General features: G+C 42.0%; 1 protein-coding gene across 1 annotated transcript in view; it reads left to right on the forward strand.

Moving 5' to 3' along the window:
* RAD51D (RAD51 paralog D) overlaps positions 1–19,272 on the forward strand; it is a 94,498-nt gene that overhangs the window by 30,118 nt on the left and 45,108 nt on the right. Inside the window, exons 5-6 of the mRNA XM_085649641.1 lie at positions 8,687–8,768; positions 9,403–9,537. Coding sequence (XP_085505767.1) covers positions 8,687–8,768; positions 9,403–9,537 — 217 coding nt within the window. The remainder of the gene's footprint in view (positions 1–8,686; positions 8,769–9,402; positions 9,538–19,272) is intronic.

Below are 19,272 nucleotides of genomic sequence, written 5' to 3' on the forward strand. Positions count from 1 at the left end.
CCAAGGAATCCAAGTCTTTCCGTATTTAGACGACTGGTTAATAAAGGGTCCTTCGGAAAGATCAGTCAAGACTGCCGTGACAACATCTCTTCGTCTGTTCCAGTCTCTGGGGCTTACGATCAACAGGAGCAAATCTCAATTACAACCAAGGCAGATCCTTCCTTTTCTGGGCGCGCTGTTAGATACCGCCCGCTGCAAGGCATTCTTGTCTCACGAACGGCAGGTTCGTCTTCAAAACTTAGCAATCCGAATTTCCAAAAGAAAGTCAGTTTCTGTCCGGATGTTCGCGTCGCTCCTAGGGATGTGCTCCTCTGCAATACACCTCGTTCCTCTGGCGCGGCTCCGCATGCGACCCTTGCAGGAGGAGTTACACCTTCAGTGGCAGCAGGTGATGGGCTCCTTCGACGACATCATCAGAGTCACTTTAGGCATGAAGAGCGCTCTACGTTGGTGGTCCCATATTCCCAACTTATCAGAAGGGCTTACTTTCATTCAGAAGATTCCAGACTTTGTCCTCACTACCGATGCTTCCATGGAAGGATGGGGAGGTCATCTCCAAGATTTACAGATACAAGGGAAGTGGTCCCCAGAGTACAAAAACAAACACATCAACAGTCTGGAATTGCGAGTAATTTTCCTGTCTCTGCAAGCTTTCCTTCCAAGGATTGCAGGTTCTTCGGTTCTGATTCGAACCGACAATACCACCAGCATGTTCTACGTGAACAAACAAGGAGGAACAAGATCAGCAACTTTGTCCACGGAAGCTCAGGAGTTGTGGGAATGGGTCACACTCCACAACATAACCCTCAGAGCAGAACATGTCAGAGGTCTCTGCAATACATTAGCGGACACGCTCAGCAGATCACAATCAGATTGCCACGAATGGGAGCTAGAGCAAGCTCAGGTGCTCAGAATATATAGAGCTTGGGGAACACCACCACTGGATTTGTTCGCCACGAAGGAGAACAAGAAATGCCGCTTCTATGCCAGCAGATACCCTCAACAGGGCTCAAGGGGGAATGCCCTGTCCATGCGATGGTCAGGGACTTGTGCTTACGCTTTTCCCCCGATACCCCTGATACCGAGGGTCAAACGCAAGATGAAGTTGGAGGGCTGTCGTCTCATCTTGATTGCACCCAGATGGCCACGCCAATACTGGTTTCAGGAGCTCCTATTGCTATCACAGGACCAGCCGATCCGTCTTCGCCCGACGCCCACAATGCTGTCAAGGAACAGAGGTCAGGTTCTCCACCTGGACCCTCAGTCCCTACATTTACACGCATGGCTCCTGACTTCTTAGAGTTTAAGGACCTGGATATCCCTCAAGACTGTAGGGATATATTAACAAAATCACGAGCTCAGAGCACGATAAAAACTTACCGTCTAAAATGGAAACGGTTTTGCTGCTGGTGTGAAGCAAACCAAGTGCACCCGGTGGACGATCCTGCAGAAAAGATCCTTCCTTACTTGTTACACCTGGCAAGATCTGGACTTTCTTTCCCTTCAGTCAAGGTCCACTTAGCTGCACTTTCCAGATTCAGAAAGGGTGCTCATGGCCCTTCGCTTTGTTCATCCTCTTTAATTAAACAGTTTATGAAAGGACTATTCCGAGAGTTTCCTCCGGTCAGACTTCCGCCACCGGAATGGGAACTCAACACAGTCTTAATGCAATTAATGAAGCATCCATTCGAGCCCATCCACAAGGCTGACCTAAAATTCCTTACATGGAAGGTTGCTTTACTTCTGGCTTTAACATCAGCTCGAAGAGTGAGTGAAATTCAGGCGTTTACTGTAAAGGAACCTTTTCTACACTTCACTCAAGAACACCTCCGAACTAATCCAACGTTTATCCCTAAGGTGCCTTCACAGTTTCATATTAATGAACCAGTGACGTTAAAAACTTTCTTTCCTTATCCATCCACCCCGGTGGAACGAGCCTTACATTCTCTCGATATCAAGAGATGTCTTAAATTCTATCTTCTGAAAACAAAGAACCTTAGAAAGTCCGATCAATTATTTGTGGCTTATGGCCAAACTACTCTGGGAAAGGCGGTTATAAAATCCACCATTGCCAGATGGATAGCATCTACAATACTTTTCTGCCATGACAAGGCTCACAGGCCTTTGTTGAGGAAACCCAAGGCCCATTCCACGAGGACAGTAGCAGCGTCTACAGCATTGTTTGCTGGTGTGACTCTAGAAAATATCTGCCGTGCTGCGACATGGAAAAATGTCCACACTTTTACCAGACATTACTGCCTCCAATCTACGCATCGTGAGGATGCAGCAGTTGAGCAAGCTGTACTACGACATCTGTTTCTTTGAGATACCTTCAGGTACCCTTTTTTCATATTTTAATATGTAAGATGTTGATATCTTTGGTATAACAATGCAATGTGTTACAATGATGATTTGCTTTCATGTTTACATGCTTTTCTCTTTATAGATTGCATATTTCGAATTTGAAGATTTTTCTTATACCTCTTGTTAACAAGCTGTGGATGCAATTAGGGAGTATCAGTACTAGTCTCCCGCCATCCGCAAACGACTGTATACTTGGTATACTGCTCGCTATTCTGATTCAGGCATGTGAATCTATGAAAGATACCCCAATACTGGATAAGAAAACAAGTTACTTACCTGTAACTACAGTTATCCAGTATTGGTATCTTTCATAGATTCACATGCACCCACCCTCCTCCCCGTAGAGTCAGTTCTATATAATTTGGGACGTTCACTTCCCACTTGTGCTACGAAAATCTGAGGAAAACTGGCTCTGCTGAGAGGGTTCTAGAAGGGTGCTGGTGTCTGATTGGTTGTTACCAAATTCTTGGTTCTTTTGGCATAATGAGGTAGATAGGCTGCTAAGATACAGGCTTTTGGCCTTTTCTTTGGGCCTACTACTACTACTAGCATTTTGGCACTACTTTTTTATTTACCGGGGACTCCCGCCTTGGCGACGGGGAATGATTCAGGCATGTGAATCTATGAAAGATACCAATACTGGATAACTGTAGTTACAGGTAAGTAACTTGTTTTCTTATTGGTCCCTGTTGTATATGTTATTGAAATGTCAGTGCCAGGTTATTTTTATTGACCACTCTCTATATGGCTTATACATGAATCCATTTTCAGTGAAATGCAATACAGCGGGCAAGTAGGGCAGCCTATTAATTGCCTTCTTTAATAAAGCTAGCTTGGAAGGCATAAACGGTATATTCTTAGATTCTTGAGTTCCCACTTGCCAAGTTACAGGGCTTCTGGTGTATCTTCCCACCCACACATGCTCCCCCCTTGGTTGACATCATGTTTAACTCACTGGATTTTTCAAATCCTCTTTTCATTTTTCTATTGTCATTCAATTGAGAAAGATCACCAGCCTCAGTGGTTTAAAGTATACTTCACCAACCACAAATGTCCTAATCTTATAGTGATAATGTAGTAGATGTCAATGTGAACTGAATGAAATGCACATCTTGTTATATTTTATTCAGTGGCAGACCTTAAGCCATAAATTTGTCAGAAATAAAAGGGAGGGGATCACTGATAATAAATATGCATTTAAGACTGTAGTCCAGATGTTTGAAGTGCCACAGTCTGACATGAATTTATTTAGACAGAGTTTTATAGTACGGATGCCATCCTCTAGGGCATCAAAGCGTTTTACTGTATGGGTGCATGATGTTACAAAAGAAATATGCAAAGGTGTACAATTCCAACCTGATAAATTTGGTGGGAATCTAAAAATTGATGTACAGTAGTTTGTGGCATAACCTCACATAACTTGAAATATCCAATACACAATACTCACCAAGGAGGTAGCATGTAATTTAATCTCACCCTAGTGTGTGGTAGGTACCCAGTAATTAATACATAGCCACCCAGACCTGCCTTTCTGAGGAAAGAATTGGGAAATCTCTGGGACGGAATAGATTCTGGAAGACAGTTGAACCAGACATTTGGAATAATAAATAACAGATTTTCTAATCTAGTCTGACATTATAAATGCTCTTACTAAACACTCATATTCATATAACTTTTAAAAGAGTCTTACCTTAAAAAAATATTTCTCTCTTTCACTTCAGATAATAGGTTAGCATAGATTTCTTTGCATAGCGTGGGATGTGGAATCTCCGCAGTTCAACATTAATCCAAGAGAATGTGCATATCATTAGTAATTAAAATGTAACAAGAAAACAGAACCCAGACCTACACAGATATAACTGGCGAGACATTGTCAGAGCAGACCCGTAATATAGTTGTGACGGGTGAAACCTAGTCATCTAAACCTGAAATGGAGAACTGAGGCATTCTCTAAACTAACACTAATTAATTCTGCAGGTGCTAAATCTCTCATCCCTACAGCCATTCTCACACTTTCCCTGAAGCTTTTAAAAAAAATAAAATCCTCTCCCAAAAACTTGGTTCCTACTGCCCAAACTACGTTAGTAGAAAGTAAAGTTCCAGAAAAAATAAAAACAAACTTATTTTAACATGTTCTAACTTGTGGAATATTATGGCTTTTGTAGTGAGTGTAGAGTCAGGAAAGGTTCCCTGATTAAACATTTATTGACACCGCCAAGGATTAGAATGAAGCTTGTATCAATAATCTCAGGAATGGGAGTGCCAGATTCACAACGTTACCAACCGCAAAAAAGGACTCTCCTACATGCTTCTTCACAATTTTGTTTGTAAGCCTAGTAACTCCCCCCCCCCCCCCACTCCACCTCCTTTAGAAAGCAGTGAGTCGCTCACAATTGACTGGGAAAAAATCATGGAGGCCTACTAACAAAGGCATTTCGGAGTACATGAGAAAGTTTGCGGGTAGTATTCCTTTACACACTCTTACTTTGTAAATTGGCCACAAAGCATCTAGAATGGCAGACGTATGGGAATACTCATATACAGTTAGTTAAGTAAAAAAGACTACATTTTCTTTACACTTTTACTAATCTTGAGTTGGATATTTTGCACCAATTTACCAAGGCATGTAGGAGTACGTAAAAGATTACTACTTTAGTACTATTAACATGCCTAGACCTTTTGAACGGATTGCAATTCGACCTGGTGCTGACACAGACTCCTCAAGACACAATCGTCCAAAGCCTAAGATTAGCAACTAAGATGGCTATTCAAGGGCCTTAATACAGAACCAAAACCTGCATCAAGGATGCTGCAGATAATACCTTTAGCAATGTAACATGGCTTTGTTTACACACAACAAATGGCAGTTGACAAGATTTGCAGCACTGCTCTGAAGCCTTTTTATATCGCAATTCCCCCTCTGATGATTTATTTTTCACTTGCAGCATGTTAATGCAATATAACAGCTCTATTGACATAATACATTCTGAACAAAAACATTTGTCAGCTACTATCAACCAACACATCTCCACAAACTCTGATGGAAACCTGTCACATAGGTAAATATGACACAATGCATTTGCCAGCAGTGGGGTTCCGAGCAGTGTATACATGGAAATAGGGAATAGCAAGTAGCATGTACAGCAAAAAGGCTGCATGCCAAAAGAGATAGCCCAATAATCTTATTTATTTATCAAATAAGGAGTGATAAAAACATAGGGCCCAAATACGAGTCTGGCAGTCAAAGGACCGCCAGACTCGAGGGGGCGCGGCATTTTACCGACCACCCTATTACGATTCGAGCTGTCAGACCACCACAGCCCACCCGCATCCTCCAAGGAACCGCCGTTCCCTGGCGGTGGTCAGGAAGCCGCAGTTTCATGTTTACATTTTAGAATGATTTCATCAATTTTTGTAAAATGAAAAAAAAAAGTACCACTGACCTATACCTTTTAAAACTCTTTTCATGCCAGACAATTGTTTACAGATCTGACAGAGAATTTACCTCGGTTATTTGTAAAGTGCCAAGGGCACTGCAAACCTGCTTATACAATAGCTATTATCTTCCTCGCTATGTCTGTTAATGAGCCTTATTAGAACATTGGAATGTTGGGAGCTCCATTGTAGACAATGGAGTGCTCCCTGCATCTATGTACCGGTAAAGGCCCGCAAGCAACATTCCAATCTCCTAGAAAGGCCTCTCGGAGCTTGAGGGGATTTAAATCCCCTCGAGCTTCGAGAGGCCTTTGTTTTGTTAGAACGTTCTAATAGCCTTATAGCCCTTCGTAGTCCCGCTACCTTGTTAAAGTCCCTCTACTTCAGCCAGGACCTTTACTGCAGTAGCGGGCCTTTAATAGCCGGTATTGCCTGCTACAGCGGGCTATAAGGCTATAGTAGAAGTCCGAGGTTAATTTGGGACACAGATTAAAAAAAATCTCTCACATGAGTAATGTCAACATTTCACAAAATATCAGTTTTTCTTTTGACGGATGGCACAGTTCTGAGTCATTAGACTACCCTCCGCATGTATTTGGGGGAATGCTAAATTCTGAAGAAAAAGTATTCTTTCTTTTAATATTGGGTGATAAAGACTTATAACGTACTTTCTTCGGGTTCCATAGCAAACTCCTTAAAATAAGAGTTTATACCTCATCCTAAACCATGTGATTCAAGAGAGATTTAAAACACTGTGTGAAAGGCATCATGAAACATTCTGAAATTTGGAACATTCAGACCTCAGACCCCACAAAAACTTTAAACAGCTTTGTTTAAAAAAAGGAAGACTGTTTTTGCCAAAATAAAGTTCTATGGTACTATAACCAAGAAACCAGCTGTGAGTGCAGATTTTGCAGTTCCATAAACATTGCTGGTAAAAGATCTAGACTTCAAGCACAAAAAAAAAATATGTAAGGCCTCAAGCCGCTCTCACTAGCCATCATATATAAAACCAGCTTTTCATACTGGAGTCAACTGTATGCTACCTAAGCAAATATAATTTATAGTTCTAATTTGAATGTCCAAGTCTGGTTTGAGCAATTAAAATCTCTTCACACATCACCAATTCATATAGCTTTACCATCAGTACTAATTTAAATCTAGAAACCTACGTAAACAAAATTACCAGGTCTGCCTTTACCCTGCTCCTACTAATCATAGGGCTCAACCCATCAGTACCTCATGAAGATTTCAACAGGTCATGCAACTTGTCCTTCTCAAACAAGGATGGAGTTAATAACATGTTTCTGGGATTGCAGAAAATAATATGTGCATCTCTCAAATTAGTTTTTAATAGGGTGCTTAGTCACATGTGTGAAAATGTTTGCCAGGTTACTTCTGTTTTTTATTGACTTACTTCCAGTGGTTTGTCCTCTGCCTTGTGTGCAAGGGCATGTGTTATCATCATTCAGCTTTCCTCCTTAAGAACTCCCATGTGGCTTCTGTTTGTCTCAGTATCATTCCACTGTAAGACTTACAAAACTCCCCAAAAAAACGGCAACTTCCTAATAATAAATAATCAATGGTTAGGTTAGTATACCCCATCAATTGTTTCTAACTCATGTCTACACTATTTTTGTTAGAGTTTTTTTTTTTATTACATTCATGGCCTATCGTAAGGGGGAAGTTGTAAAGTATAATTTTGGAATGTTGAATCAGTGCATACATTTCATTAGGGTTTGAATATAGATGTTCATAATTCACTTAATTATGTCCTAGTTCAATAAACTGGACCTCAGTGTAAGTGAGTGAACATATGAATGTACAGTATAATAAACACGTTTGTGCCCGAGAAGCAGATTTTGTTTTAATTACCTCATCTGGAAGTGTTGGTGAGATTCTTAATTTCCATTGTTGATCATTTTTAAGTGGAAAAGGTTGGTTGGCGGAACACTTTCAACTGTCCCTGTTGTTTAGCAATTTACCCTCAGTCGGTCTTCTTTCTACATTGTGCAGCTCCTATTAAGTTGTATGTGCTTTCTTTTTATGCTGAAGGCACCCTTTGTTTTTACTTGGGTAAGGCCAAAAAATGTGACTAAATAAGAAGAAAACCTCCTATTCTATTGGCCTGGTGTCGAAAGAAATGTTTTCTGAACAAAGGATCTCCAAAATAATAGTTTCCTACTTCCATTACTGTTACTATTTGTCCAACTGTCTTTGCTTGGTTACTGCCAGTGGACACCATAAGATGTAAGGCTGCAACTGCAGAATTGCTAGGTAAATTCTCTCTTACTGAAATGTGTATGAAGTTGTAGCGTTTCAAACATTCTGTAACATTTTACCCTTTTATACTGTCTGTGTGGTGTGAATTCCCACACCAGTCTCAAGCCTGTTTTAGTGAAATTCAGTGCTCTTTAGCGCTCCTTCCTTTGGCTGTTCATTGGTAGTCTGGGAATGTGAATCTATAGACAACGCTGTTGCAGAAAATGCAGCTGGAGGTATCTTTTATAGATTCACAGGCTACCAAATTTACATTCACGTTCAACCCATATTGGTTATGCAAATGTGAAAAAAGCCTTAAGACATTTGAATGTCATGGGGCTTAAGAAAGCGGCTGAAACTGTTATCACAAGACTTACATTTTATAATACGTTCCTAGATTTTCCTCCTGACAGCGTGGTGGATATTCTGACCATTTTAATCTAGAGATGATATTCAGACTGGAGAGGTGTTGTTGCAGGTAAGTCAAATTGTTCTGCATAAGGAAAAGCTGACCTTACTGAATGATGTTGCCATTCAGTTATCTTGTCATGCTGCATAAGGCTCACATTTTTGCGTTCATTTTCAATATATCTCATCTTTCCACATATTACTACCCTGTTCCTAGTCTAGATAAGCTGTTGGATTCTGGTTTGTACACTGGGGAGGTGACGGAAATAACTGGAGCAGCAAGCACTGGTAAGACTCAGGTTAGTGTCCGTAGTAGTAAAAGGGTAAACCATTAATTGCCTCAGAGCCGCTTTGCTCCACCTCTTCTTTTTTTTTTTATCCCCCCTCCTTAGTTTACGTCCTGTTTATCCTCTGTCCTGAAATGTTGGGGCCTTGATATTCCCTTTATGTGCAGTTGCTTTACAGCCTCTTTGCATCCATTTTGTTTTTCTGGGTATGCTGTTTCAAAGCCTTTTTTGCATTGGAGCCCATAGGTGGTGCTCTGACTGTGCTGAGAATTAGACTACATTCAGCCTGTGGAGATACCTTTCACTTGTTCACCAGCAGGACTGAAATCACTCTACACAATTTAATCATTCAAAAAGACAATTTTGAATCATTCCTTTTAATAATTGTTTAGTTTTACAATAATTCATTTAATCTCCAAGGTTTTCACTCTAGAGTGCAAGTGAAGCTTCATAGAAACCTGCCTGTATGATTGAATTATGACAGATACCAGGATATGTTAGGCCACCTAGGTAAATCGCCAATGCTAGTATAAAAAAACTCATGAGTAAAAGACTTGAATGCAAGTGAACCTAAGTTTCATAAATTACGTCATCTGCAGACTTTATTCAGACTTGGTCGTGATCAATACTTTTCCTATTTACTCAGGTGTGTCTTAGTGTGGCCATTACTGCGGCGCACAGCCTGAAACAGAGCGTGCTGTTTGTTGACTCCACTGGGGGACTAACAGCCTGCCGCCTATTGGAGCTGGTAAGATCTCAGACGGAGGATGAAGAGGAGCAGGTGAGGGCATTAATTCTCTTACAGCAGCTTGAAGGTTTAGTAGAGTTCACAGTTGGTAAAATTGGGCATCCACTTTTCATCTGGGGCCTGCAGTGCATAAATGAGTCTCTACAGTCTTAGTTTCATCACCACTTCAATTGAAAAGGTCTCATCATGGCCACATTAGTGATCTCATTTGTTGAGATGGCAAAAAGGACTCTGCTATTTCTTTTATGCCTTTCACACTGTCCAGTTTTTTCAGTATGCGATTCTGAAGACACTTGTATTTGTTTTGCTTAGTTTTCAGATATTTATTACCACTGATGTTTTTGTGGACAACTTAATGGTATAGGTTATTCACAGTAAATGTTTGATTCCAATTAACATATTAAGTTACTTACTCAATGCTGCTGGAGTGGTGCCCACTGCCCTCCTTTTCTCTTTGACAGGTTGTTTAGCTGCCTCTACGATGCTGTCTTTGTTTTTTTAAGAGCACTTTTTATAAATGTTCAACAACGAGGAATTCTAATCACTGCTGCAAGGACAAAGTATTACATATCTCACCATGCATGGAGCACAGGTACATTCTCACATCTGCCACCTAAATAGTCATATGTCTCTGGGGTCAATTATTATTACCAAAGCATGGAATATGAATATTTACACTGTTGACAAAGTCCCTCAGAAATTCTGCTGGTACTGCCATATTTTAGTCCCTTTATTCGGGCATCGTCTACCTTAATATACTTGTTTTTCTGCTAGCATCCACCAATCCTTATCGTCCTCACAACTGGACAAGTCTTGTGGGGAAGCAACTCCCCATTTCCTGGCTTCATTTCTCTTCACTGCCACCAGGCTCTCGTTGAGAAACATGCTTGTATGTTTTGATGGTCCCCTCACTACAAATATTAAGAATGGTTATCCTTGGTGATTTGTATACTTATATACCAGTGACTCGCCCCAAGCAATCCCGAACCTCCTCCCAGAAGGGCAACAGTACTAGACCCGACCAAAGAAGAAAGTGCCCTTTTGGCCACAACCTCTCGCACAGATGTCCGTATCCACCTTTCCCATCTTTCATGGTGCAGCTGTGGTACTGTATGATCTATGAAGGAATATGTAGTCCATCCTCAATTGCACTAGAGAATTGGAATTATTAATGAGTTACTTGTTTGTCAGAGAGATGTCCCTCTTAAGGATGGGCTCAGTGAGGAGTCGATCTTCCATTAGTGAGGACTTTGCAATAACCGTTTCTTTTGCTACTTTGGGCTAGCAGGGTGTGTCTTACTTGTAGGTATTTCTAGACTTCCAAATTTGCCAGCCCATACTCCTCCAAAGGAAATACAAGGTAATCGGGGCCCTATCTTTCCATAAACTACATAATTTACTCATCCCAATGCAGTCACAACAATGGAATCCCTGGAGTGTCCCTACCTTTTGGTGGGAGGATGATATATCTTTGTTTGGTTGTGGCATTTGGTGTTATTGATTTCACATTGCACAAATTGTACTTTTATAGGTCATTCTGCTAAAAGATGTGCAGTTTGACTTATTCGGGTAAACTAATATTATTTGCGAAGAAGGAATGGGAGGACCTTGCTACATAACTCTTTAGTACTATTATGCAGTTGCTGATAATGAAGTAGACACTTGCAGAACATCAGATCAAACAAGTTCTGATCATTCAGCCTCTGGGTATTGGTCAACTTTGCCACAATTTACTATTCAGTCCTCTTCTGGAAGAGTTATTTCTGTGATAGAGCCTCTTCTTTAAAATTAATTTCATTTGTCACCATCTTAGTGCTTCCTTCAACATCCTACTAGAATGAAATATTATCTTAATGCAAGCTAATTACACCTCTTGAGCAAGGATTTTAATTGACTTGCTGCACGGCCTAAGCCATTTGTACTTAGAGGTACTTAGACCTAACAAAAAAATACTGTTGAATACTGGTTACTCAGTGTTTTCTCTTGCCACTTCCTGTGCTATCATTACTTCGAAGAACTGTACCTTATATATACCTTTTCATCACTTTATATAAATATTAAAATGTAGATCACTAATGATATGATGCAGAAATACAAGGTCATATTTCTTTGGGTGAAGTTAAGCACATTCTGATATGGTGCATCTCCAATGCAGTCACTAGTTGTTGCACTCTGGGCATTATAACACTAACATCCTTGTATTTGTCAGTGAATCTTCAGTCACCGCTGTTGTATAGTAAAGAGATTCATCTGCCATCAAAAAACTGTCATTATAAAATATTGCCATATGTTTATTTTTCATTTCAAATATGTTTATTAGATATTTCATCAATACAATAAGCAATAAGGGCATATTAATTGGCAGTGGAGTGACCAAAAGATGGAATGCTTGAGTTCTTATTTTGAAACCAATGGAAATACCTTAGGTCAGCATTTCAGACTTTTCTTGGCTCATTATTATCGAATGGAAATAATATTTTACAAAAAAGTACAATCCAATCAAAACAAGCAATGCGGCCAGAATTGTTAGGACATTCCACCTCCATACAGTTACAAGGAACCCCTGATGCACTCTTGCCTTATTGGACCTCGAAGAGTGTCCATTCTGTAGATACAATGAGAAGAGATCAACATCTGCCTAAAATCGCTCTCCTTAGGGACTCTCAACAGAGAAATAACATGTTGGAACTTTCTACATTGAAACAAAAGCTTTTCTGTGCCAGTTACTAAGTGTGGTGTTTTTTCATTTTCTTTCTTTTGAGTCGACATGCATTTGCTCTGCAAGATTTACAGTGTTCAGAGTGTTGTCAGAACAGGTATTCTAGACTAAGGGCCTCATTGAATGTGGCAGAATGGGGGTATTGCCATAAATCGGCAGGTACTTCTTATCTTTCTGTTCCCCTGCCATATTTAAAGTCAGGGAAGACTAGAGCAGCCTCTGTGGGCTATGCAAGTCTAATCCTGGACTAGGTGGATCTCTGTCCTGGACGATCTTTAAATAGATGACGGGCCACCAGTGTATAAATTACCCTGTTAGTCTTTTGCTGTTACCTTAGTGAGGTGGTCATCTCAGCTACACTGAATGACATAAATTCTACTTTGGATGAGACAGGACAGGTATCCCCTACGGCTTCTAATTTCACTAAATTGTTCCTTCAGATTTCATCAAAGCGTATCGGCTTTGAAACTTTCATTCTGATGCCCTCTTTTCACTTGATAAATTCATATAGAATGCCTGTCTATGTAGATGAGTATACAGTCTGGATACAGCTACCACTGAGGCTGTAGGAATGGAGCACACATCACCCAACCATTCTGGCAAGGCAAAACTCCACCTCACTAGCAATCTCACTTGCAGCGCAGTAATTGGGGAGAGGAGAAGAATTTCAGACCACAAGGTACCCACACTTAACATTACTAATGTTACGCTTGACAAACGACTGCTTCGACCTGGTGCAAATAACAGATATTATCTTTACTCAGTGTAATGATACTCAATTTATGGACAACCAGTGGATCGAACACAGAGTTTACCGTGAAAGTATTATAACATGCCACCTGTAGATCAAAATAGATGTCACCAGAAAGTAGTATTTCAAGTTGTGTCCTGACGGCATATAAGCACAGTCCTTCATGATTTCTCAACTTTCTAACACTCTTACCTGGAGTTAATAAGCTCTTAAGAGATTGAGGAGGAATTCATCTATTCTATGGATCTTGGAGATAGGTCACACAACTCCTGGTGTGGGGGCACTTTGTTTTTTCAAGTTCAATGTTCCTGCCCAACTTGAAACACGAATGTGTGCCTAACTAGTGGCTCATGCAGCATCTTAAATTTCACACAACACACCTCTCCTCTGCCCATCTTTCTTCCCATCACACCTCCTATTGAATCCAGTGTAGAACAAAGGTAAAGGTCAAGAGCGAAATATCTGAAGGTCGGTGTGGGTTTTGCATACATGATAGCACGCTGTGTTCCACACAACACATCCAGGTGCACACACAAGAGTCCTAGGTTAGACATGAAGAAGAGAACTTCCTCCTAATATGCATCCATAAGGGATTAAGCTGGGACAACATGTCAGTTATGCTAAAAGGTATAGCATTTCCTCGTAAGCCCAAAAGGAAGGATATATGTGGCTTTCATCTGGAAGTTTTTATATTTTTTCCTAGTCCAAACTTATATCGTTAGTACTTTCATCTTGTTCCATTGTTAGTAAGATATGACCTTATGCTTGTCTCTTGTTATTGTACGTCCTGGTAGTCACATCAAAAGTATTCAGAAATATCCTTATTCCCTCACTTCTTTTATACAGTTGCCTTAGAGTGACCGATATTACATTACTTTTCCATCTTCTAGTTTGGGTCACCACAGGGTCTACTAACCTCACTAGATTTAGCAACCTCGAAGGAAAAATAGGGGCGGTTGGGCTCTGTTGTGGTCACCCTTTAATGGAACCACCTCACTGTCTTTCTTCTGCCCTTTTATCCATCCTACTCGCCTGGAGATAGAAATAGGGGAATTTTGGATTCAGCTCTGGTCTCCAATTAGGTTGTACAACAGAACAACGCAGGGAAATACATCACATGCCTTAACCTCACATTTTTTACGCCACATTTTTTTACATATACGTTTACAAGTATGCCATTAACATGCACTGTTTATAAATAGAGACCCCCCACTCCACCAACTTACCTTACATGTATGGTAAAGGCATGCATTGTAAAAACATACATGTGGTAAAAACATGCAAGCTAAAAAATGTGTGGTAAAGGCACAAAATGGTACAAACCTTGTTGTGAAGGCTGTTTCCCTTCCAGTTATTCTCCATTAGGGCCCAAGACTGGTGGGATTATACAAGAAGAGCCTTCAACCGCCACTTTGTGCCTGATCAAGTCTGGTAACGTATTGGGTGTCTGGTATGGAAGCCCTACCTTCCTGTAGTCTGCTGGGTTCTGATTGGAAGGAGGCCTCTCTTTCCTCTGGGAGACCCCATCCACTTTCAAAGAAGTCCCTGCTCTTGGTTTGCCAGGACGGGTGGTTGACGTTTGTCTCTCATCATGGGCTCTTTTCCCCGTCTTCACTTTCCTACACCAGCGGCAGCCCCTCAGGAAGTCATCCTTTGGGGCCACTCCATATCTGGATAAAGGACTGTGGGGCATCTGTACCACCCTGCATTTTCCTTGTAACGGTGGGAGCCTTCAAATATGTACAGTGCCTGTATTGGGAATATCAGGGATGCCTGTAGCTTTATATGGTATGGGTCATGAGTTCACCTGTTGCCCTACCAATAAGAGTCACCCTCCTGTCCGTAGAGATCAAATTGGAGCAGAGAATAAAGGACGATTGTCATACGTGGTCAGTCTTGTGTCTCCACTGGCTTATCCGGGACAGCACAGGAGGGGAAGAACACCTTTTAAGGTCTCGCCCAGCGTTGCAGTGCGCATTCGTTGCTCGCTTGGCGAGACATATTGTTAATGAGGAGATTTCAGAAGGGGACTTGAAGCCCCGCCCATCATTTTCATTGGGTTGCGTCAGCGTTTATGCTAAACGCTGGCTTCCCATTGAAAAGGAGGCTTTTTGGTTACTGCCCTTTCACGGCTGTCGTGAAGCCATTTCTTATCTTTAGGAGGCGTGTAATACGTATAATGAGTTTTTCACACTGCAGGATCATGTTTCTGAATTCTTGTTTTATTACTTGTTACACTTATCGTCCTGAATTTTCAACCGTGCCAGTTGGTCACCCTACCCGCACTGCGGGGACTGATGTTACGCCACTGCCCATCCTGCTTGATTACCCTGGTGGCGGGTCCGTGGAATCTCCGGGGACTTTCACACGCTTCTGCATCTCACCGGGCCCCTCCTTAACTTGCCCACCCCCAATTTACATTGTGATGCAAACCCCGGGGAAACCAGTCTGGTCCTCAAGGAGCTAGACTCAAGAGGGCTCCTCTCTGCCCACGCAATCTGACTTCTCCTTCAAGTGCCAGGAGCTATCAGGGCAGACCTCCGAATGGGGCCTGTCGCCAAGCCAGAGGTAAGTGGTTACTATTCTGCACGAACATGTAATCTCTCTAGACTTCCCACCTGCATCTTATGGCACTTTTCATCCAACCCACCAGATTTGTCGTCCAACCTGTCAGGTGTTTTGGCGAGTAAAAATAGAGAGAATCTTTTATTTCTCAACTAGTAACTAAGAGTCCTAATTTACGTGGTTGCCTAGTGGCCCAATGTCGCTTGCCCTCCACAAGGCGCACATTTTATTTTTATCCCGTAGCTCTTTAGATGGGGAAAGCTTTCATGGCCCTAATTACAATGGGGAAATGAAACTACAAGTCCCAGAATGCAAAGTACGGTGAACTCGAGCCAGGACCGGACAGATTTTCACTCGGTGACACGGGCGTAGTTGGCAGCTAAGGATGCAAGCGCGCTTCCCTTAAGAGGGGTGTGGGCACATTCCAGGCAGAGTCAGCCGTGAAGGCATGTTCCCTCTGTTTTATGCCTCTTTTCCATGCCAGTCACTGCTGTAATGCCAGTTTTCCTTGTGGTTTTATCTTGTCTGGCTTTGGTGCAGACCCTGATTGTGTGGTAAAAGCAGCTCAACATGCACTTTCTGGCGTTCAGGCAGTTTATTTGGGCTTCTGTCTGTTTTCTGGCAACTCGTGCTCAACCCCTCTTTCTGACCTTTCACCCGTGAAGGACAGGTCGAACCTGTTCCTGTCACTAGGAGGTGCAGCCAGGCCAGAGTCCCTTGATGGTCGCTATTTATTTACTCTTTATGCAATGCTTTGGCCCTAGGAAAAGTTGTCGGAGCGCTTTACATATTTAAGGAACACTGACAAACAAACCAAGAGGTTGTACAATGTGGAGCATTGAAGGTGTAATTCATACAGTAGGCAAGACTCTCTTACACTGCTAGACTCCTTAGCATCCTTCTGCACAAATGCCCACCTATATCTCTATACCTCTGGAAACCTGCATCAAGGTGCTGCTGGAGACTAAATCCACTTCTAGCTGCTAGTAATATTGACGCAGAACATCTGAGAGTTGTCACAAATCTTCTACACCACCGGTTGTGCTCTTCTGAGCACCCCCTCAAACTTGAGGCCGTCTTCGCTATCTGGATCACCGAGGTGAACCGGGAGCGAGCCCCACAGCCTGAACAAACTTCGTCTTCGGAGCTGACCCTCGAGGAGGAGGGCAGCAGAGCAACATGGGACAGAACTGCTTCCCGCCCAAAACAGAGTTCTGCTTTGGCGCGTTGGTTTGTGAAACCATACTCTTCGTGCAATAAAGACCCAACCACAGGCCTATTGTAACATAAAATGCCGCTTTATTAGGACAGGCTTGCAGCTATCAACATTCATTTATTTACATATGCAAACAAAATAATCGTCATCACTACTACATAATATATCCTGATATCCCCTATCTCTTAAACTCCCCAACTTTGTAACATGCCCCAAATCTTCTCCCCTTATCCCACAACATCCTTTCATCTTCCATTCACAGCTCTTCCGTTTCATTACCCAATCTCTCTCTGATACCCATTCCATTTCATTTTTCATTTCAAAATCTAAATGTATGGTACAAATACTCCCAAACATGGCATTGAAATTATGAGAACTGTTTATTGCAAAATATTTGACTCTGGATTTGTGTAAATTTTATTTTTAACATGATTTTTGTCCTACTGTACATTTATATTTTTTATTTGTGAAATGTATCTTTTATGGTTTTACAATTTGTAATAACCGAATAAAGAAGTTTATTATTATTTCAAAATCTCACAGACTGTTGACATCTGTCATTGATTCTGTTCTGTGCTTCTGTGGTTTTCTTCTATTGTGTGTTGGTAGCCTCTGTGGCTTAAGGCAAAGCATTCAAGGATAACATGTTTTCTTTTGCTAGGAGTAGAAACCCAAAACCAAAAAACAATGTCATTTATAATGTCAATAGCTCATAATAATGTCAGTGCGAGACCTATTGTATTGTAAATGCTTGTTACAGAAAAGGGGTTTTGTTCTATTGATAATACTCCCTCCTTAACATGGTGTTTGGTCTCCAGCGCAACCAGTATACAAAACCTGAGGGTCCAAAATATCTCAAATACAGTAGATGAAAAATCCCAAAACGTGAAGTTAATGTTCTGCTAGAAAAAAACTGTTGTTAAAAAGAGCGTGGATGTTCCTCAAAATGTACCTGAGAGTTTTTGTCCAATTACTGGCTTGTGTGAGAGTGTAGTGTAAGGTGGATTTGTAGAACGTTGCTAGTCACCCGTGAGGCTATCCAGGTGCTGAGTAGGTAAGTGAAGGCGTGTGGTGAGGCTGGCCCTGCATACAGGCAGTTTCAATGGTCCCACAAGAAGACTAATCGAAAAGCCAGGTCTTCAGTTTCTTGAGTAATTCAAGAAGTGAGGAGGAGGCCCTGATGTGTGGGGGGAGGTTGTTCCAGGTTTTGGTGGATTGGTAGAAGAATGATAGACCTCCTGTTCTGCTTCTGTGGATGTGGAGTGAGTGTGCGAGTGAAAGTGATGCCGAGCAAAGTTGTCTCAGGGGTTAGTGGAAGTGAAGCCAGTGATTGAGGTATTCAGATCCCGTGTTGTGTAGTGACTTGAATGCGTGCGTGAGAAGTTTGAACTGGCTGCGCTTTTGGATGGGAAACCAGTGGAGCTCTCCAAGGAGTGGTGTGGATTTGGCGCGGGAGGTTATGATGAGTGCAGAAAGAGTTTTGGATAGTTTGAAGTCTATGAAAAAGATAGGCAGGTATGTTGGGTTGGAGTGTGTTGCTGTAGTCAGTCTGTTTGTGATTAGGGCCTGCGTGGTGGCACGCCTCGTGTCCAGTGGGAGCCACTTGAAGATTTTATGAAACACGCGGTGTATGTTGAAGCATGAGGAGATGACGGCGTGGACCTGGAACTTAATGGTCAGGTTATTGTCCAGGATGAGGCTTAGGTTCCTAGCTTAGTTGGTTGAGGTGAGTGTGGGTCCAGGTTCGGCAGGCCACCAGGTGGAGTCCTAAGGAGAGCTCCTAATCGAGAAGATCAGCACTTAAATTTGGTTGGTGTTGAGCTTGAGGCAGTTTTCTTTCATCCAATTGGTCACGTTGGTCATGTGTTGTTTGAAGTCTGTCTTGGTGGGGATGGTCATCTTAGAGTGAAACAAAATGAGCCGGGTGTTGTCAGCAAAGGAGATGATGTTGATTCCTTGGGATCTGATGTTTGCCAGAGGAATCATGTACATGTTGAAAAGTGTGGGGCTGAGTGATGATCCCTGTGGGACTCCGCAGATGAGGTCCTTGTGTTTTCATGTTAACAGTATAAGGACGACTTTTTGAGTTCTTCCGGAGAGGAAGGAGGCTATCCATTTGAGAGCTGGTCCTTGTATTCCTGATGTGCTTAATCTGGCGATGAGTGTTTGGTGGAAGACGGTGTTGGAGGTCAAGGAGGATAAAAAAGAGGGAGGCAGTCCACGGTCGAAGATGGTATGTAAGCTATCTGTGGCAGCGATGAGATCTGTTTCAGTGCTGTGGTTATTTTAGAATCCTGATTGTGAGTCGTCCTTGAGTTTGTGGTGTCGTTAGTTGCTGAGTACTTTGGGGTAGGCTGGGGGTTTTTGAGGAGGATAGTGATTCTGCCATGTTTCCAGCTATCTGGGAAGGTGGCTGTCTTGAGGTAGGTGTTGATGATGGAAGTGAGTTCAGCGCTGATCGTGGCTCTTCCCAGCTTGTAGATATATTGGGGTCAGTGGTGATTGTTTTCGTGGAAG

This window comes from Triturus cristatus, chromosome 3_2 (assembly GCF_964204655.1).
Source record: "Triturus cristatus chromosome 3_2, aTriCri1.1, whole genome shotgun sequence".
NCBI lineage: Eukaryota > Metazoa > Chordata > Amphibia > Caudata > Salamandridae > Triturus > Triturus cristatus.